General features: G+C 43.5%; 1 protein-coding gene across 3 annotated transcripts in view; it reads right to left on the reverse strand.

Moving 5' to 3' along the window:
- The window catches only part of LOC306932522 (tumor necrosis factor receptor superfamily member 19-like), a 36,115-nt gene extending 14,568 nt beyond the window's left edge, over nucleotides 1–21,547 (reverse strand). For 2 of the 3 annotated variants that reach the window (XM_079514358.1, XM_079514356.1), the window contains exons 1-5: nucleotides 20,891–21,547; nucleotides 20,140–20,215; nucleotides 19,532–19,651; nucleotides 10,640–10,818; nucleotides 9,014–9,099 (exon numbers count right to left, since the gene is read on the reverse strand). In XM_079514358.1, coding sequence (XP_079370484.1) covers nucleotides 9,014–9,099; nucleotides 10,640–10,818; nucleotides 19,532–19,651; nucleotides 20,140–20,202 — 448 coding nt within the window. In that variant the 5' untranslated portion in view covers nucleotides 20,203–20,215; nucleotides 20,891–21,547. The remainder of the gene's footprint in view (nucleotides 1–9,013; nucleotides 9,100–10,639; nucleotides 10,819–19,531; nucleotides 19,652–20,139; nucleotides 20,216–20,890) is intronic. The other variant, XM_079514357.1, reaches the window with a different exon arrangement.
- Nucleotides 21,548–22,010: the final 463 nt, after the last annotated feature.

Below are 22,010 nucleotides of genomic sequence, written 5' to 3' on the forward strand. Positions count from 1 at the left end.
TTACTCTGTGACTCTTTTATGCCTCTGAGTAACTGCCATCGCCTCCTAATTGCCGCTCTGTGAATAAGAAAAGAGGTAGACCTTTTGGCTCGACGTGTGGACACAAGGGGAAGGATAAGTACCGTACGTACGTGTGTGCTTACGTGTGTACGTGGGGGCGGGGTTAAAGACAGACATGCCTGTGTCTGTCTGCCGGTTTGTGTGTCTGTCTGTCTGTCAGAGCAACTGTGTCAGAGTGCCAGCGTTCATGTGTGTGTGTGCATGCACGCACGCATGAAAGATGTGCACACACACACACACATTTACGTGTATGTGTTACAGTGCTGCTACCATAGTCATCACATCGCTCAGGGGAGTAATTTGATGTGCCTGTCTGCTCCACCTCAACCTGCCGCGAGCATTCGCACACACACACACACACACACACACACACACACACACACACACACTACACACACTTGCGTCAAGACTTTTTGGCTCATTACACAAGTTCCCACAAATACGGGCCATCGTAACTTGAATATGGCTCAGTGAGTGTTGGATACAGTAACACACACACATGCACTCTGTTAGACGACAGCTCAAATCACAACTAAATGAGGTGAGAAAGGAGGGGCGAATAGTTGCTGATGCCATTACATAATATTTGCGTTGCGTGTTGTCTTTAATCAATATCTCATTCACTGATGCCAGACATCATCTATCTCTGTCAGACTACAGTATCTTCTATCGGGGGAGTTTATTCGTGACAGAAAGGCTCCGTCACTGACTGCACTTGCTAGTAGTTCCTAAACCTCTCTATATTATCACTCTTCCCTTCACCGTTTCAGGGTACCAACTAAAGGGTACACAACTTGGTAGTTATTTTTCCATTTACGCATAATTTATTTACTTATTATATATTTTCTATTCATGGAATTTCTTTTTTTATGTATGAAATATTTTAAATATATATTTTTGGGGTGATGGGAAAATCTTTTTAAATAATCTTCTTTGGTAGGAAAAGAAAATGGGATTTTTACTCGAGTCGTGACCCATAAAAATCGGTCCGTGACCACAAATGGGTCCCGAACCACTGTTTGGGAAACAGTGGACTAGAGCCCGACAAACTGAAAGAACACAATGTTTGTGTGTCTGCGAGTTGCTTTCCATTGCTTTGGTGTGTTAGGCCTCGTTTGTCTGCCTATACTCGAAATTCGTTCAGCGCTTGCACTTACTTGTACTAGTATTCTCTTCTTTTCTTTTATTTCTTTTGGAACGGCCCAAGCCCGACCCGAACCCGGCCCTACCCGACAGGCTTTTTCGGGGCCCCGTCAGGCTCGGGCTGAAACTGGGAACTGTTAATTTGGCTGTGTGTCTACACACGAATATGACAAACATATCTGAATTATCTAATTGAAAAAGCATTGACCTTTAAAGGGCCAAACAGATTAAAATAATTGCCCGTTACCATTATCGGTAATCAAATATAATTTTGTTTAGCACAAAAAAAAGATCAAAGTATCCATTGCACAGATCGAGATAGCGCTCAGTGGGTGTGGATTTACTGAGAGCAAACAAGGTAACCTGAAATAGAAGTTTGCTTAAACTATGAAAATGTTTGACTGCTTGCCCACCATCAGAAGGTAAAAAAAAAAAAAAAAAAAGTAATTGTGAGCAATAATCTGAATAGATAGCAAACACTATAAACAGCTTTTTGTTTGAAAAAAATATTTTTCAATGACTCCCCTTCTATCGCTGTTTGCTTTTTACTACATTAATCATAAATTGAACAGGGTTCAGCCTATTCACATTCAAGAGCTCTTTGTTATACAATGTAAACATTACTTCAGTGTTAGACAGGGTTTTTTTTCCTTTTCTTTTCATTGAAGCCAATAGGGGATAAGGGTATTTTAACATTCCATCCGAGAGGAAGAAGGGGGGGATCCTAAACTCACAGCAGCAGCATACCAGAATTCTGTTTCCAGGGTTACAATGAAAAAAATCATTCAAATGTGTGCTTTTTAATGTGCATTGTCAAGAGGAAATACATGACAACTGGTAGTGAATAATACCTGATTCAAAATGCACAGCTGATTTAAAGCAGAGGGCGTGTTCGTTGACAGCCCAATTGTGCACATAAACAATGAATGTTATAATATAACCTGATTAATATTTTCATTGGAGTATCCACCCTGTCATCACACTAACTCATCATAAGTTAAGCCCTGTTGCCTGCCGAAACGTGAACGAACACTTTGAGACAGTAGGAGGAGGAAAGACGCACAACACCGTTAATACCCCCCAACAATCATACATACAAAGATGAAAGTGCTCTACCACGCACTGAAAGGCTTCAGACGCCTTCCGTCACTTTGATATCTTTAATGTCGCCTTATTTTCACAATACGTACACTGTGTTGATGCTGGTAAGAAGCAATAAAGTTATGAAAACAAAGGAATGGGTCTGAAGAAGCCTTCCTGTGGACACTGTTGTGCATTAGGCATCTGCAGTGGCGTGCACAGACATTTAGAGGGGCAGGTGCTCAAGTGAAAAAAGGGGCACCTTGTGCAGCGAGTGGAACCGGCCGGTTGCCTTAATAGTGTGACATTTATAGATTTTGGGACATAAATAATATTTTAGAAGCTTTTTTTTATCAAGAATTGATCAATGTCACCATGGTCCACATACTGTACACTGTACATTTATTTAATTGTTTTCCAAAAGGGCACATTGCTGTCCAGAGGGCAAGGGCAGGTGGTGCTCTAGCACCCCTAGTGTCTATCTGTGCACGCCACTGGGCATCTGTGTGTCTGAGTGTCACAAAATGAAAGGATGTACCAGCCGAATATTGGTATTAGCAACAAAAGAATCATCCACCTGTGTAGGCATTGTCTAGACACATGCATACAACTACACCGATATTGTAGACATATAGAAAACATCTCGGTTCCATTGGAAACCGACCAATAGTTGCTTCCTAAAACAAGTTAAGCTCAGGACCACCACACCGCCTCAATTAGAGTGAGGTTACTTACGATGAACTGATAAAATGGAGAGCAAAAAGGGAAGTACGCACACCACAACAAAAAAAGTACAAGGGTGCTGAACAACAATGCGTACAGCCGTACACTGGAGAAGGAAGGGAAGTCTGCACACTGTTTCTTAGCTCATCCCGGTAGAAAAAAAAAGTATTCAATAAATGTTCTACTGGGAGCCAGTACTATGTTCAAACTTCAAAAACAGCCACGGTGATCATCCTCATCTCTCCCACACACCGCGATGTGGAGTTCCTTTATCGCGGCCCCTAACAGCTGCAGCAAACACAGATAAAGGAAGGCCCATTGAAGAGAGCTCAGTGCTCACCTGCTGATGTTATCTCCACACCGCACTCTGCCAATAAACCACAGCCTTTGATACTGCTCTCTCAGCCTGTTGACTCTATGGAATGCCAAAGTCAAGGTACCAAAAAAAAAGTACTTGGCAATTATTGAGAGAACTATGGTTTGTCTATTGTTTGGTTGGAGGTCTAAGCCTTACATGTCAAATGTAAAAAACCCTTTTTGAGTGGTGCAGCCACTCCATTGCCCAGCAATGTGTGTCTCTGACTGGCTGGCTGGCTGGGTCTCTGGCTGGCTGGGTCTCTGGCTGGCTGGGTCTCTGGCTGGCTGGGTCCGTCCGAGCACGGAAATGCATTTTTTTCACCACCAAGTGTCACAGCCGCACGCACGCACGCACGCACGCACGCACGCACGCACGCACGCACGCACGCACGCACGCACGCACGCACGCACGCACGCACGCACGCACGCACGCACGCACGCACGCACGCACGCACGCACGCACACACACACACACACACACACACACACACACACACACACACACACACACACACACACACACATACAGTACAGCACTACTCCGTTCAGACGGGTCTGATTTTAAAAGGTTCTTAGTAAACGTTGTGGTTGTTGTGGCTTCCTGGTTTACCAGTGATAAGATAAGATAAGATAATATCAATCTTTATTGAATAGATTCAGGTATCATAGCAGCAATAGCAGTAAGAGTGAAACACGGGAAAGGTACAGGTAAGAGTAAGAATCAAACAAAATGGTCAAACCACAAAACCAAGAAATAATTTTTCTTTTTAAATCTTATCATCATCTCTTTACATACATCTTTACATATACCTATCCTGTGGCTACTGTATTGGCATGCCAAAGGTTCAAGAATAGACAGGTTGTAGTTTACATTCGCTTGAAATCACCACAAAAAAATAATTAGACGTTTTTTTAATGGCCTGCTTTTCAGGATTGAAGAACAGGTTTATACTTTTGAGAAAACATAAAGTGAACTCGGGTCAAATAAGCAATTGACTATTCTGTTTTACTCAATCTCTAACTATGAGTAAGAAGAGTATTTTAGTAAAATTTACCATTTTTTTACTATGAACTTTTTAAACCTGGTCCCTGACTATTTACAGCCTTATGTAATACAGGTCCCAAACAGACAATTACAATCAAAGTGCCTCTGCCAGAAAGTATAATTACTTACAAATATGTAAAAACCCAAGGGGGCATGTTTGTGGCAAAGTGTATTATGACAACCAACGTCCCTTTTAATGTGCCAACAGAAATATTACTATGTGGTTTATTTGCATGCTGGATAATTAATTAAGATGTTGGCGAGGAAGCACTCAGAAATACTATAAGAGCATTACTTCTCTAGGCATATCTTCACTGACATGTGCTTCACAACTGTGGTTTTGATGCCATCATTTCGATTTCTCTTACTTTGCTTTTGTTGCCTCATCATAGGCACTTCAGCTAAGATAATTTGCCAAGTTCTGTGGTTGGCAGAGTAGATGCCATGAGCCTTTGAACTAGTCAGTCAATAGAGGACGGCTGGGATTAAGTTTAGTAACGCCAGAACCTCAGGGTTCTCACTGGGCTCAGAGGTTTGATGGATCTTAAGTTAGCCCTCGCCTACAGTAGCATATCAAAATATAAAGTTCTGTGGTATATTTCAAGAGCCCGAGTTTGCCTGCAACATTTGCATCAGTCCTTCAAAACAGTGTGCTCTATCCAGTCCAGCCCTCTTTTTTGGGGGGGATCTACCGTGACAGTGAAGAACTCCAGCAGATGAAACGCATTAAAGGGTCTGAAGGAATCTATAAAAACACAGTCTCATTTCTACCAGAGTCCATAAAGTGGCTGGGGGAAACAGAGGGAGAGGGAGGGAGGGCGTGGAAGCATAGAAGAGAGGAGAGGAGGGAGGGAGGGGAGGGTGCTTGAAGATTTACGGTCCCTTCTCCCCGACAGTGGCTGGCCCTCCTCCTCCTCCCCTGCACAGCTGCACCGTCGCCTGGGGGCCAGTGTGGCCCTATTAGAATGATCTCCCCTTTAAGTTTTCACCACCCTCTCCGCGAGATAACACTGTAGGGAGAGCGAGACTTTTCAGACATTTGGAAGCGCTCCACTGAGACTCTCATCCAGTGTTGCCAACTCTTGTGAGAGAAATAAGCCAACCCACCTCCAAAAACAAGCCCAAAACAAGCCAACTCTTAGCGAGAGAAATAAGCCAAATCTTCCCTCGAAAAACAAGCCAAAACAAGCCCAATGATATCGCCATATAATACTAATAAATAAATATTTGATGCATTTATCATTATAAATACTATATATGTCTATAATTATGAATGTTTTGGTCATTTATTATTCTATTCCACACATAGTTGAGACACCAGACCGATTCTGCCACTCAATGTGATTCACACTTCCTCAAACCTATGGGTATTTATAGCATATACATCAAAGAAATGTTGGCTTGTTTGATATTCAAAACAAGCCAACTCATTTTTTTAAACAAGCCCAAAAAAACGCAACCCGCCACCTGGGGGAAAAAAAACGCAACTCTGGAAAAAAACAAGCCAACTTTGGCGGGAAACAAGCCAACATGGCAACCCTGCTCTCATCTGTAAGGATCTAACTACCAGCTATGTGCTGGGATACAATGGGCCCATTTTGATTCAAAGCCCCCCAAAGTCAGACAGATGGACAGACGGCGTAGATGGAAGGAGGCTGTGTGTCCTCGTTTATACACACAGTAATGTAAAGAGAGAAAAAAAAGAAAAGGCGTTCTATTAACCAAAGCTAGACCGTGAAAAGAGACTGCAGGGCAACGGGGTCAAGCTGCTAAAACAACCGTGTAATAATAGTCGCTCGCGTTTGCATTGCCAGTCCTGACCCAATCAGGGTTCATTATGAGCAAGGGGCTTGTTCGATATCTCTGAAATGGGCCTGTTACGATACTACAGTAAAACACTGCCTAATTGGGCTGGGGCGGCTGCCGTAGACATCCGGGCTGTTAATCCAGCCTGACAGCGTGTCGCGGGTTCAAGTCCCGATCCCGACAGACTTTGCTGCGTGTCACTGTGCATCTCTCTCCTCCCATTTCCCTTCAGACTACTTTACACTTTCAAATAAAAGCAGAACAAATATTTAAAAAAAATATATATACGCCTATATATAAAAAAGAAGCCTAATGGGTGTGGGTCGTCGGTGGGTGTGTCGTTCCGTCAGATGGACCCTGTGCCCCGGTTCAATGCCAAAAAAACACTATTAATTAAATCGTCAATCCATCGCAATTATTTGTATGACAATTAATCGTTAAGTAAAATATCAGTAAAATATCATTATCGTGACAGGGGTGCATACGTTTGTTTGACATACTAACAGTCTGACAGGCATCAGTCCGACAACACCGTTGCTCCTGACATGCCTGGCCGGTTACAACTAGCCCGTGGACAGTTCAAACTAACGCGTGGCTCCCGACATGCATGGCAGGTTCAAACTAACCTGTGGCAGGTTAAAACTAACCTGGTGGCTTCCTGTGAGGTTAGTTTTAGGGTTGGGTTTTGGGTAGGGTGTCAGACTAATGCCTGTAGGACTGGTTAGTACGTCGTACCAAACACATGCAACGATGCACCCATCGTGACAGCCCTAATCTGGGAGCCGTCTTCATTCGTCTAGCAGATTCACTGCTGGACCTGCAGCCAAGGTGGCTCAGCCTCAGACGCACATAAATGCTACCAAAGCAGAAACAGCTGTTCCCTTCCACACTCGTCAGGAAGTCACACTCAATTACCAACGGTATAAGTTCACTGGGACCGTTCTCTTCATACCGGAGTCTAAAGAATCATAAGGTTATACTTAAGTACTTGTAATGGGCGGAAAAAAGGGGAGGAAGGTAATTGGATGTGTGGCCTACTGGAATTCAATCCCTGCTTTGTGTTGAACGTACTGTAACAATGCAACTCCCCTCTGAGCTTAATAGGCCTCATTAAAAGAACGGCGGTAAATTGCACTTGAGACGGTTGCTTACTTTACAGTTACTGTAACTGTACAGTAAGGTATGACAGACAGCGCAATCATTTTTGGAAGGATCGTTAAATTACTCATCGTTGACTTGATAAGTGGTGTGGTAAAGATCTAATGATGTAATGACTAGATCAACATTCAACACATTAGTATAGGTTAATAAATTAGTGTTGAAGTTTCCACACGCTCTCGTTAAAACCTATAACAATGCAACGATATTTTTTGTGGTGTTATTTAAAAAAATATCATGTCCTTGAGACATCAATGGAACATTTAATGAAGGAAATTCCCTCACTCAGCCAGAATGGAGTGATGATAGCTGGCAACATGCAGGACCCAGTCTTGGCAAGGCCCCGCTATTATGCTAGCAGTATCTCATTTCTACTTTTTAACTGTTCTGCTTATAAAACAGAGCATTTCTTTGGATATAACGCACGGTTGGTTCGCTCAGTAAGACTTTGTGAATGAACGTTTTTTTTTTATCCACACATTCGGTGAAGGCTATGGTTCTGATTACTTCCAAGGACCTTGTGCTGGCATGTTTTATATGAAGGTATGTGTGCTTTGTTGTGGCATTAATACTGGCTGACTGGTTTAACATGGAACTTTGGTTGTGGCTGCGTTTGGACTTGGGAGTTCATTATTGTGCAGCTAGGCTAATGATGATGTTTGCTTTCAGGCCATTGTGTGCATCATGTGCCTTTTATTCCCATCATCACAGGTGAGGGCGACTTTCTTTGGGCTTCTTCTATGCACCGCCACAAAGCCAAATAGCAGTTAACCACATGTGCAATGAAACATAAAAGAATGATTTCAAAGTTCACCTCCTCCTACTCCCCATCAAAACAACATTTTGGTGGTGGTCGTGTCGTTGGTACAAGTTAGTACATTCTTTGTCCTACAGTATACTGTATCATACATCTGTGTATGCAGTTCATTTGTTTCCAATATGAAACCTAAATCCTGGTAATAACATTTGACCTTTAAAACATCGAAAAGTAGTTACGAGTCGACTGTTTTGACCTTAATGGCGTAGAATCATTTATTCTCATATTCACGACAACCTTTTACTGGGTGTGTCAGTAGTGTTAGTCCAGTGGTTTTTGACCTGTGGGTCATTTTGAAAATAGCCGATCTACAAGCACACAGCGTCTTTGTGCTTGTAGATCGACCATTTTCACAATAGTTATCTGTGGAACCAAGTCAAACGAAATTGAATCAACTCCTTCAACCAGCTCAGTGGCCTTGTGGTTAGAGTGTCCGCCCTGAAACTGGGAGGTCGGGGTTCGATCCCCGGCCGGGTCATACCAAAGACTGTAAAAATGGGACCCAATTTCCTCCCTGCTTGACACTCAGCATCAAAGGGTTGGATTCGGGGTCAAATCTACTAATCAAATGATTCCCGAGCGCAGCGCACACTGCGGCTCACCGCTCCAAGAGATGGGTCAAATGCGGAGAACAAATTTCACTGCGGTAACGTGTGTGACAAATCGTATGACTTTGACTTCAACTCCTACAATTCCAAGTGCTTGTTAGGGTGGGGGTCCCCAGTTCAAATATGATTCTTTTTTTGTCACAGCATGAAAAGATTGAGAATCACTGTGTTAGTCAATGGGTAGGAGTAGGAAAGAAATAAAGGAAAAATGCTCACAGTGCGGTTCATAGGGAGGTGGAGGGTCCCCACACGGTATACACTCCATGTCTTGGAAACCACTCAGCTTCGTCTTCCTGTAATATCTGTCAGAAAAGCACATAATACATTTTATTATAAACGTTTAACATGTTTATTGTGCATAGTTGAGTCTTTAAAGTGTGAAACGTTTTTACTAGACCATAATACAATTGTATAATAGATTAGACAAGCCATGTGTGCTGTGCACGGTACTGCAATGTTAAAAGCTGGTGAGTAAACAGCTGAGGCAAATCTCTCTTAACTACCGGTATTCAAACTTTTGAATAGAGATTACACTTCTATTCTGGGAAATTCTACTCTATTCCTCATATATATTTTTTCTCCCCACTCAGAGTTAACCACTTAATATGAATATATTATATAATATACATATATTAATGAGTGGTATTCTGCTTTAAGCCTTATTCAAAATATAGCCAATCTACAAGCTGGGATATTTTTGCTATTCCAGAAATTGTGGGAAATGTTTTCACTTCTAATGCCCTGGAAGAGCCCAGAATAGGGAAACCAGGGTTAATGTGCTTAAATTAACCACTTGAACCCCATCATTCCCTATACTTAGCTATACCAATAGCAGATTTACAAACTCACAACGTGCCGCAACACCACACGCTCTGAGCTTGTAGATAGGCTTTTTTTAATTATTTTTTAATAAGTATAATTTGTAGGGATGGGTCCAGTTAAGTTAATAGGATCAAAATTGACTATTTAAAAAAAGAATATATATATGTATATATTTTTGTTTTGTATATAAAAAGAAAATATGTTGCAAAGGCTATATTGTCATCCAAACCCTGCCCATAGTAACTATATTTTAGACTCAGAGGATACCATTTATTTTGTTAGCTTAGGCCTGCCTAGAAATCGATGTTCCTTTTGGACACTTTTACACATTCCTAGTAATTGGAATTGGTGGTTGACATTTTGTCGTGCTAAGGCCTCGTTCACACGTACCAAACACCAATCAAGCAATGTTTGGTCGTTTTTTTGGGCCACCAAAATGCTTTTCCAATGGGAGTCACATGGTTTGATCAAACATTTGTGTTCGATTGCTGATTGCTGGTGGTGTTCTGCCCCTCCCCCCTCATCAAACAAAAATGTTTGGTCAAACCATGTGACTCCCATTGTAAAAGCATTGTGGTGGCCCAAAAAAACGACCAAACATTGCTTGATTGGTGTTTGGTACGTGTGAATGAGGCCTAAGGCTTCGTACACACATATCAGACGAACATGCTCTGTGCTGTCCGTGTTTTATGGCCGCCTCAATGCTTTTCCAATGGAAGTCACGTGGTTTGACCAAACAGTTGTGTGTGATGGGGGGAGGGGGGGGCAATCAAACACAAGTGTTTGGTCAAACCACGTGACTTCCATTGGAAAAGCGTTGGGGCGGCCATGAAACACAGGCAGAGCACAGCACAGTTGTTCTTTATGTGTGTACGAAGCCTGAGTGATCAGTTGTCCTCTCACCCATTAGGTCCGTTAACCAAGTCTAATTGGAATTAGTGGTAAACATTTTGTCGCGGTAAGTGTTCAGTTGTCCTCTCTCTCTCTCTCTCTCTCTCTCTCTCTCTCTCTCTCTCTCACCCGGGCAGGCAGTCGCCACACACTGCGTTGCTGGTGGTGGAGCAGTTGCCCTTCTGGAAGCGGTTGATGAGGCCGCAGTCCAGACAGGGCTTGCACTTCTGCATGCTCCGGTCCTCTTTGAAGCGGCTGCTCCGGCAGGGCACACACCGGGCATCCTCTCCGTAACCGAAGCCACATTCCTACAGGGATTAAACAGAGACAAATACCCCCTGGGTAAGAGGTGGGGTCTGTGATGGGTTTTTTTTTGGGGGGGGGGGGGGGTGGATGATGTAGGGGTGGGTGGGTGTGATGTGGGTGCAGCTTGATGAAAAGTGGGGGCTTCTTGAATGTGGACTGCCAGGGGTTTGGAATTAACCCATTTTGGGCGGGAACCACTTTTGTTGTTAGCATTATGTTATGCTTTAGCTATTGAAAAATAGCAGATCTACTTGTAGGTCTGCTATTTTTGAAAAATCGTGAAAATGTGCCTCAAATCTTTGCTTCTGGGGTGTCCCTGGAACTACATATTTTCAGATGGGGGTCGGCGGCATATTACATATAATTTTTGGGGTCCTTGACATGAAATATTGAGCACCACTGATACCGAAACATGAGGTTTTTCAGAAAAAATACATTTTAAAAAGGCATTTTTTTAAAATTTCGACGTCAGGCCTGAATGGGTTAAAGAAGGATCTTGGCTCACGGGATCGGAAAAGGCGAAACAATGGCCCGACTCTTTGGAGAGTCTATTTTACACTGGCAATAATCTCCCTGACTCTCTGTGGCATGAATGAGTGGCCTTCCGCTGCACGGTCCAGAATGGCAAGTGATTTGAATGATAAAGGCCACCGGGGACACCCACTGTTGTATTATTGCAAGTTTATTGCAGGTTTCTTTTTTGTCTTCCCCCTCTCTCCCTGGAGCAGACTCAGCAAGTGTCCCTGTTGATTGAGAGGCCAGTGTGCAAAGGCAAGCACTTATTTGAGCCGCTGTGAGAGTACGCCAGAGGATTATCCAGAAGTACACGGGCAGAATGAGATGAATACCCAAAGCCTTCGCCCTACAATGGGAAGTGCACTTAACCCATTTAGACCTGACGTCGAAATAAAAAAAGACGTTCGCTCTGAAAGAATATATACCTATTCAAAGATTTGTGCCGCATTTTTTACGATTTTTCAAAAATAGCAGACCTACAAGTTCATAGCGCGCCACTCGGTGGCGCGCTATGAGCTTGTAGATCTGCTATTTTTCAATAGCTAAAGTATAACAGAATGCTTGAAACACCAAAAGGGGTTCCCGCCTAAAATGGGTTAAAAAGCACAGCTTCCTATTACTGTGGTGTGACTGATCTAATGCCTCTTTACCTCCTCCTCCTCTTTACCAAATTTAAGTCTGTATTCTGTAACGTGTTGAGAAAGTAAAATAAAGTGCTGGTTTCAATCGTGCAAAAAATTATAGTTTGGCGTACACCAAAGTATTTTAGAAGGCAGCCATACGCCTTACATAAGTATAAAATAGTGTGAGTTTCCATACTATGAGTTTTCTGAAAAACTCATTTTTATTTTATTTTTTTCTATTTTTCAAAAGCTAAAGTTTAAAATAATGGTACTCAATAGCTGCCAAGGACTTATTTAACTTCTTTTTCATGCTGTGCTGGAGCGCCAAGGACGTGTTTTTCGTGTTTTGTAACATAACATATATATATATTTTTTTTAAATAGAAAATAATAAAATAAAAATAAAAATATATGGTGGCGGTCTGGGACTTTTGGCGCCCCCTGGTGGCGGTGAATGAGTTAAAGTGGTTACTCGGTTGCTACGGGCGCTTGCTAAGGCCTCGCCAGCACTGCTTCTGTTTCTCCATAGCCATTAGCTTCTTTATTAGCCACTTTTACATGGTTTTGATTGAACAAATCGCCAATGTTCGGACGTCGTTTGTGATTATCTGGTGATCGCGATTTAATCTCATCACGTGGCACCCAAGCACCACCACTTTCATCCACCAGGTGGAACTCAATGTGGTAGTAGCTAAGGTGACACAGATGCGTTAACAATGTGTCGAGTGTCGGACACTATGCTACAGTATATTATATAATAGTATAGCTTTTCCTCTGTCCTTCACACTCGTTGGTAAAATGGTGGAGGGCCATTAACCTTGACGACCAAATAGACGTATGCAGTTACATTTTGCATTCCAGCAGATATCATTGTATACCACTCTAAATAAAATAGGACCCAGCAAGAATGACATCATTCATTGTATGTGCTCAACAGCAGCTGCCCACCCCCCTCCCATCGTCCGTCCCCCCCCCCCCCCCCTCCCCCCCACTGTTCCGCCACTGCTACCGCACCACATTCCCAAGCCAGGAGGATGGTGGTGGGCAGCGGGGGGCTCATATATCATTAAAGTGAAGGTCAGCTTCAAACAGGGCGCTCCTCTCTTCGCCCGTGTCCCATTTCACTGCCTGGGCATTGCAGTCATGCCGGAATGTGGGCACAAGGCTATGAAGTGTGTGTGCGTGCCTGCGTGTGTGTGTGCGTGCGTGCGTCATGCATGCGTGCGAGTGTTTAGATTCTGGGCTAAGCAGGCTGGCAAGGGGGGGGGAAATGACATATGGGAAGATGTGATAATTTGCGTGACGGCACCGCAGAGTCGGGGTAGAACACGAGGAATTCGGTCCTTCCAGCCAAACACATCTGAGCCTGACATTGAACCCTGGGCCAGGCCTGGCCGGAGGTGAACTAACTAGCTAAAGGGTTGGGGTCGACCACCGCAGCTGTTGTTATGAACCAGCTCTCCATATAAGGCTCTGCTCTCTGGCGGGACAGGGCAGGGCAGTGGAACAGTGGAGGTTGGGGTGGGGGGGGGGGGCAGAGGGAGCGGGAAAGTGACAGGGCAGTGGCAAGGGCGGCAGTGGCTCAGGGTAGAGCGGTCAGATGGGAACCGCGAGGTTCCCAGTTCGATTCCCCCCAGAGTTAGTGTCGAGGTGTCCTTGAGCAAGACTCTGAAACCCCTAATTTCATCCGATGTGCAGCTTGGAGCCTTGCATGGTTTACTCCGCCATCGTTGTATGAATGTGTGTGTGTGTGAATGTAATCATTGTAATGCACAATCTTTGTAAAGCGCATTGGATAAAAGCGCTATATAAATCCATCATTTACCATTTACAAGAAAGAAGCCTTTCAAACTTTGTCTTCCTGTATAGAGATATGGGCCAGAAGCCAAGGCAGCACAGTAGAGGAGATAGGTTGCCACTGCACCATACTAAAACATGGTCCTTATGAGGGCTGCAAGGGGCCAACCGCCAGGGTAGAGCTGTACAGTTAATCATGTATGTATGTACTGTACATGTACATCATAATTAGAGTTATGTCTGCAATAATGAGGTAGTGGCTCAGAGGTAGAGTGGCCGGTATAGAACCGTCGAATGGGAAGTGGGAACCGTGAGGTTCCCAGTTCGATCCCGGGTTCCCCCAGAGTTAGTGTCTGGTGGTTGCCTTGCATGGTTTCCTCTGCCATGAATGTGTCTGTGTGAATGGGTGAATGTAATGCACAATCTATGTAAAGCACTTTGGATAAGCGCTATATTAATGCACCATTTATTGTTCATAGTATTGTCCATAAGCTACAGTATAACCATCTATCTCGACTGCAGGGTGCTTCAGACTGGATATATGGATTCTTTGGGGGTTGCGCATGCCAATTTTATGAATCCAGACGACGAAGTAATGGGGCCCATGCATGGAGAATCCTTCTCCACTAAGCTCAGTGTTGGCTTCAGCCTCTGCCCATGTGGCACCACCACATGGCAGGACCAGGGCCTGTTTGCCACGTACACACAGACAGCAGGGCAGGGCACCATGCTACCCCCCCACCCCGCTCTATGCAGGCAGCACAGCACATCTCAGGAGTGATCTCTTTGTTCGCTAACAACAAAGCCCAACAGAAGAAGGGCTGACACCCTAACCTGATTGAGTGTGGCGGCTTGAAAGTGAGAGAAGATCTCCAGTGATTTAGTGATGAAATGGTCAATTAAAAAGCAAACTATATAGCCTTTAACCTCTGAGATCAGATTCTAAAAATGTCTTCTACATCCTGACAGTTTTCTGAAAAAGCTATGTTTCTATGTCGTTCTTCGGTTTTTCAAAAATAGCAGACCTACAAGCTCGTAGCGCGCCACTCGGTGGCGCACTATGAGCTTGTAGATCTGCTATTTTTCAATAGCTAACACCAAAAGGGGTTCCCGCCCAAAATGGGTTAATAAGAACTATTTCCAAATGTTGATCTCTCGTAAGACATACAGTCAGAACATACAGTATGTATGAGAACAAAGGTCTGCTTGAGTCATGTCTGTATCGACCAGTAGTACGGTAGTCACGGACGGTATAGAGCGTCGCAGTCCCGCCTCCTACCCTGGACCAGGAAATGAAACCCAATGCATTATTCTCATAGACATTTCTTAAAGTATTTATTTAAAGACGGTTACGCCGCGGACAAAGCCAACTCGAGTCGTGACAACTCATGACAACACAAACAATATTTTGGACCAAACAAATAATTAGAAAGAAGAAAAAAACGGCAGGTTACAACACTTTTTTTGTTGTTTTTCTTCTTTGTAATTATTTGTTTGGTCCAAAATATTGTTTGTGTTGTTATGAGTTGTCACGACTCGAGTTGGCTTTGTCCGCGGCGTAACCGTCTTTAAATAAATACGTCTATGAGAATAATGCATTGGGTTTCATTTCCTGGTCCAGGGTAGGAGGCGGGACTGCGACGCTCTATATTCAGGACTCACTTCAACAGTGTGCTTCAATTAGCCAATCAGTTAACTGTATACTGGTGTGTATGCTTATGCTATGGTGTTGACTGACTCACTGATTGACCTTGATGAAGCCCTGCTGTGTTTAAAATCTCCTTTCCCTTCCACCAATCTTCTACCTATCTGGTGTGGGGGGCGGGAGAATGCCAAGCAAAACAGCGACAGAGGGGAGGGAGGCTGGCTGGGAGCTGGAGCATGTTCAGACGGGGGGAGATGTTTCAGAGATTAAGAGGGAATCACACGGCTCTCCAGGGGAGGCCAGTCATCTGATCTGCTTATGAAATGGTGCGGAAAACAATGCAGGGTTGTTAAAAGGCAGTGTGCCCTCCTAGCCTTGCTGCAAACAGACACACACTTTCTCTGCCACTCTCTGCAATAAGACGCACACAAACAAATCAACACCACACACACACACACACACGCACGCACGCACACACGCGCACACACAGACACACACACGAAAAACTTTCTCTGCATGCCTTTCTTATACACAAATATTGTAGTAATACTGTCATTTGTCCGTATACCGTGGGTTTTGACCCCGTCCTAAATAATTGGTTGCTTTAATGTTGGTGATTGACAAACTTAAGCTTGTTTGACACTTATTTTGAGTCATTGAGAATGAATGCTGAATTACTAGGGGTAAATTAAAACCTTCTTTCACTGTTTATATGGCTCTCTCTCTCCCTCTAACTAACCCATCTGCCGACATACTCTGTCTCTCCAATGCGAGCCAGGAGTCCTCCTCGGCCCCACAAGGGTGACCATGGGAAATTCTACGCTCTTTTCAATGCTGTCGACACATCATCAAAGAGATCTTGCCTCTATGCCAGGAGCCGACGTTACCACCGCGCACTGGAAGGCAGTCAGTCAGTCGCCACACAGTAAAACCCTCTGTGTTGTGTGTATTATACTCTCAGAGTTAAATGAACACTGAGGATTTTACTGTGCAAACTCTTATACTACTCCACTTTCTTTTGATGCAAAGCCAATGGAGACGATGATAATAATAATAATAATAATAATAATAATAATAATAATAATAATAATAATAATAATAATAATAATAATACAATTTATATAGCGCTTTTCAAGATACTCAAAGTTGCTTTACAAATAAAAACAAGATCAACTTGCCACACAGGAGAGCAGAAACCAATCAAAAACAAAATGCAAAGAGAAAGACAGAGGACGATCCCGCTGCGTGGGTGGTTCTTTTAGCTTCAGTCAGTGTAGAGGAGCTAATTGATGTTTGTCAGCCTGCCTTTAATACAGAAAGACACACACACACACACACACACACACACACACACACACACACGGTCACACACACACACGGTCACACACACACACACACACACACACACACACACACACACACACACACACACACACACACACAGGCAGACTTCCAGAGCAAACTGGGGCACATTCCTTTGGGATCTCTATGGCAGCCGCAACAGAGGAACGTCGAAAGTCTGCTGCTTCCCCTCAGCTACCAGGGCACACTGTGGCCCTCTATGAGTGGTGCTACTCGTCTGTACAAAGACTGCAAGGATACTTTATTGTCATTTTGATTAATTTCTGTAAATGTAGTACTGGTAGTACAAGGTTTGTCAGAATTTCCACATATTGATCAAGGTGGCAGGTCTTATACACCTAGAAAGCTTCTCTGGATACATTATCTTTGCAGGTTCTGTTTGTAATGTAGTTTCTGCCTACTAAAGGGCTATAGATAACAAACACTCAAGCAATGGTTACTAACAGAAGATAGAGATTTAACTTTTTTTCCTTCTGTGTGTGTGTGTGTGTGTGTGTGTGTGACTGTGTGACTGTGTGTGTGCGCGCGTGTGAAATGGTAGAGGGGATGGCACATGACACAGGTTAACAGGATTTTTTCCTATGACTGATCCACTGATGTAAATAGATTTTACTCTATGACTAAATATAATTAAAGTTGGATATGAAACACACTGTATAATTTAAAGCACACATATATATAATTTCACTCAAAGAATCAGTCACCGGTTCAAATCATGTTTACAATCTGTGTCATGTGCCTGTTTTAAGTACCATGACCACACACACACACACACACACACACACACACACACACACACACACACACACACACACACACACCGGTATACACACACACACCAACCATACCACCCCGCCCCTCTTTTGCTGCGTTCACACAGGCAGACGCAAAGATGCAAAGCTACACAGTGCATTTGTAGCTGTTGTAGCTTTCGCAGCAGCTACAAGCGTCGGATTTGCTTCGTGTAGCTTCACGTCGCTGACTTCCATTGACAATGAACGGTAGATTGTGTTTCTGCGTCTGCACCGTGTGAAGTGAACGCAACATTACTCTACACAAAACAGACATCAGAAAGTCTTCAAAGTATTCGCATGAACAGGAAAACTACTTTGGGAAGCCTTCTGAATACAGGGGGCCGGGTCTCTATTGCGGGGCAGGCAGGCATCCTGTGCTACCTTCAAAAAATGAGCAAGCCAAGGCGCAGCCAATTATTAACCAGGACCCTGGGGCGTCTGGCTTCATTCGTGCCTGTTGATCTGCCACGGGAACACGAGGACTACTTCAGGACTACTGAAGCGTATTACAGACCACAGAGTGCATGTCTGAGCCAACCCAGATGAAAGGCAGCTAGGCTTAAACAGCATGTGTGCAACAGATGTCAAGGGGTGATGGGGTGTAAGATCGGATACTGTAGTTTAGTGTTTTTTTCCACCTGCATGTACCTGTGCATATGTTTAAGTTGGTGAATGAGTATGTTGCACCTATAGAGGAAAGTGTTTTGAAAAGGACACGTACCGCTGCATAGCTTTCTCTTGTAAAATGGCACGTCATCTGTTAGCTATAGAGGTTTAATGTGTTTCACTTATGAAGAGTAGGCTCCGCACACTCAAATCTGTGTGCAATCGGGTATTTTTTATTGCAAGCTTTCGGTCTATTGACCTTCTCTAGGCACTTACAAAGAACACCAAAATAGAATTACCCCCCTTTTTTTTAAATAATGAGCAACATTTTCCTGAGATGGATATGTAGTGTATAGGGATCGAGCCCTTCATTTGCTTGCCAAACTTCAACTAATGCCATTCAAGGCCTGTTTGTACAAAGCACACAGCCATACAGTACATGGCAAAAGGTGGTGAAAAAGATATTGCGGTGTGCAGCAGCAGAATGCATAAGGCATGGCTTATTTCAAACGGCAGCAGAGACAATGAGTTGGAAAGGGAGAAAAACAATGGAGTCCATTCAACTACAGAAGGTCAAAAGTAAAGGGTGTGACGGATTAAAGAAGGGCCGTGTTCACGAAAGCTAATAATTATTTGGCTGCTCGTTCCATGAAAGGGAGGAAGTAATAAATAATTTTAGGTGCCCTGGAAAAGACGCACTTCTCTAAACAAGGACGTCCATTTTGTTCCTGTTCTGGTCTTTTTCCCGTGTTTGGAGAGAGAAGGTCCTTTTTTCTTTTTTAGTCACAGAGGGAATGATTTATCCGAGTTTTAGTTCAAGGAAATAACAGGGTGATTCAAAGTACCAGGTTTCTGATCTCTTCCTACCTACTCTTTCCTTTGTGGAAGTTGTGCCAGTTAGCTTACACAGTGTGGCAGAACAGAAGCTGCACCAGCTACTTCCCCACTAAAGATGGAGCAACAACATGGCCATTTAAAACCCCTACTACGCTTTAGTCCAGTTTTTAGCCCGTGACCCAAAAGAGAAATTTGATGTCTCCCTGCATGGGACCCAAAAACTATAGTGAAACAAGCTCACAACATGTCGCTTCGCACCACGTTGTGAGCTTGTAGATCGGCTATTTCTTTTAAAATAATTTATGGAATTTCTTTGATTTTCTTCATGAAATTACTGAAAAAAATCATTGTGATTTTTATTTTTATTTTATTTTTTAACGTCTGTTGAAAATGTTTTGAAATAATAATTTAAAACAAAATGTAGGAAACATAAAAAAGAAGGGCACCCGTGAAAATGTGTCCACGACCCACAAATGGGTTTGGGAATGAGCCACTGCTTTTAGTCAACAGATCATGATTAGGAAGGGGGCTCAAACCTTTGACAGCTCCTGCCCGGCGTCGCACTGCTTGCACGGCTTACAGCTGCCAAGCTGGTCCTTGTACTCCTGTTCCCTGCACTCCCTGGTCTCCTCCTCCTCACTGGCCCTCACGGGAACCTGAGAGGACCAACAGTGATTTGGCAAAGGGGGGCAGGTTTTAGGGATTCCTGCGTTTCATCACGGCTTTCATCAGTAACATACAATGCGGTACTGAACCCAGAACTATGCAGCATCATAATCCCCCCCTCATAATAGTTTCAGTATTTCTGGCCCTGCAGGGCTTTGACTCCTCTTGAAAGAAAGGTTTGATACAGTTGCATATTATCTTCCCATCGTGCACGGGGTGACGGGGGTGAGCAGTTACTGCCAAGAGACAACAGATGTTTACAATAAATGTAGACCTAATCATGAGTTGATTGATTGATAGGGAATGGCTTAACAATTATCCAAAGGCTATATGCAGCCAGAAACTATGGTAATAATTTATAATTATAAACAGTCGTGTAATAGCACATTATCAAAACAAAATAAAAAAGTGATTTGATGGAAGCCATATGTTGTTATTGGACAATGATTGTATTGAATAAGAGTAGGCCTATATTTACCAGAGATGAGTATATCACATGGACGGTAAGCAGTAAGAAGGTGTGCCGAAGCAGCCAGGCCATTCTGAAGGACCTGCTGTTTGAGAAGGTTACAGGAAGAAATACCACATAATTGACATAAAGCATGTACCGGTATAAGGTGTGTGTGTGTGTGTGTGTGTGTGTGTGTGTGTGTGTGTGTGTGTGTGTGTGTGTGCGTGTGTGTGTGTGTGTGTGTGTGCGCGTGCGTGTGTGCGTGCGCCATTGGGAAGGGAAGAGGTGAGCTCAACAAGTATTCAATTTATAGCTCTAGCTAGGCCTACTTAAAATAGCCAAAATCCTATACATTTGGAATATTCCATCATAAACAAAATAAACTGTAATTTATAAGGGCAAAAGTATAGGCCACACAAAATCTATCGCTAAATCTAATCTTTTTGGTAGACAATCCCAACATGTGATTCCACGTTTGCAAGACATGGGCTATCGTATGATGATGCATGTTAAACATCTGGCGTCCTCCTTAAACAACTTTGTAATAATTATTTATACAAATGGCATCACACCCATTTTCTCATTTCACTCATTCTAATGTAGGACAACTATTTAATACTCCGCATGGAAATCCTAAAGGTGTCAATATGCATGAACTTTGCCGCATCATAAGTTACCACTACTGCACTACAGTTGCACAGTTTAACGATACAATATCAAAGGAACAAATGACCAACAACAACAACAACAACAATAACAATAACAACAACTATCTTACCTGTTAGAAAACGCGTGGTGGTGTTGGTGGAACACAACACAGGAGCAGTGGTTCTAAAGCAGTTCTTCGTGCACCACCGGTCTGCACGACACCATCCCAGACCCAGTCCTATACTGCTGCAGCAGCGAGCGCCGTACCCGTCCCGTCTGTGCCGCTCCGCTCCAAGCCAACCAACCAGCGGGTTGGTTCCTTCCACCGCGGAGAGAGATCAAAGGATCTGAAGCATGTAATCTGATCTCCGATCAGCAGCACCGAGCAGCACAGTCAGGCTGAGGCTACATCAAAGCGCAAAGCAAAGAGCGGCGGATCAGGGACGGACACTCCGAAAAACAACAGTATACCATTATTATAGTATGATCATGTGATGACACACAAGTTAACTTCCAAGTTCCAAGCGACTGCTGTCTTTATTTTAAAAACCGACTGGATGGAGAAAAAAATGGGAGGAAATGCACGATGGAATTAGAATTGAGTAGTTTATTATTCCCAATCCGTTTCTGCATTGAAATGGTGAGCCATTAAAGTAAACGGCTCTCTATCTCTCCCTCTATCCCTCCCTCTCCCTGTGCTGTAGTGTGCTCCCTCTCTCTCTGACTGACTGCAGTCACTGTTTGTTTGGTTTATCTGAGTAGAGGGAGGGCTGTGGCTCTTTGATGCCTGCTCTGCTCTCTCTGGGACCAAAGGGAGATGATTTGAACTGAAGAAGTTCTAGTCTAAGATCCCAACGCCCGAACGGTCGGTCCGTCGCTTTGTTATTGGCTCGCTGGTTGGTTGTCAGGGGCAACCAGTGTGAGTGGTTCGCAAACTTTGCGGACCCTCCTCCTCTGAAAATGTTTCGTAGGGTAGAGTCGAGACCTCATTTAGAGATTTTGTTTGTTTAAAATGTTCTCAATTATTCCAAATTGTTTTTTTTCTTCTAAAATAGCCACAAGCTCAGAGCTTTTATAGATCGGTTATTTTCGAATAGCCTAGTAGCCTATAAAATAGGTTTAAATTGATGCTAAATTAACACATTTTCTGGGGACCCCCCAAGGACCCCTGCATGGGGGTGCACTTTAAGAACCACCGCTGCAACTCTAGAGAGTGAGGAAATGTAGGAGCCTACCTACGTAACGTAGGT

The sequence above is a fragment of the Electrona antarctica genome (genome assembly GCF_951216825.1).
Source record: "Electrona antarctica genome assembly, chromosome: 11".
Classification (NCBI taxonomy): domain Eukaryota; kingdom Metazoa; phylum Chordata; class Actinopteri; order Myctophiformes; family Myctophidae; genus Electrona; species Electrona antarctica.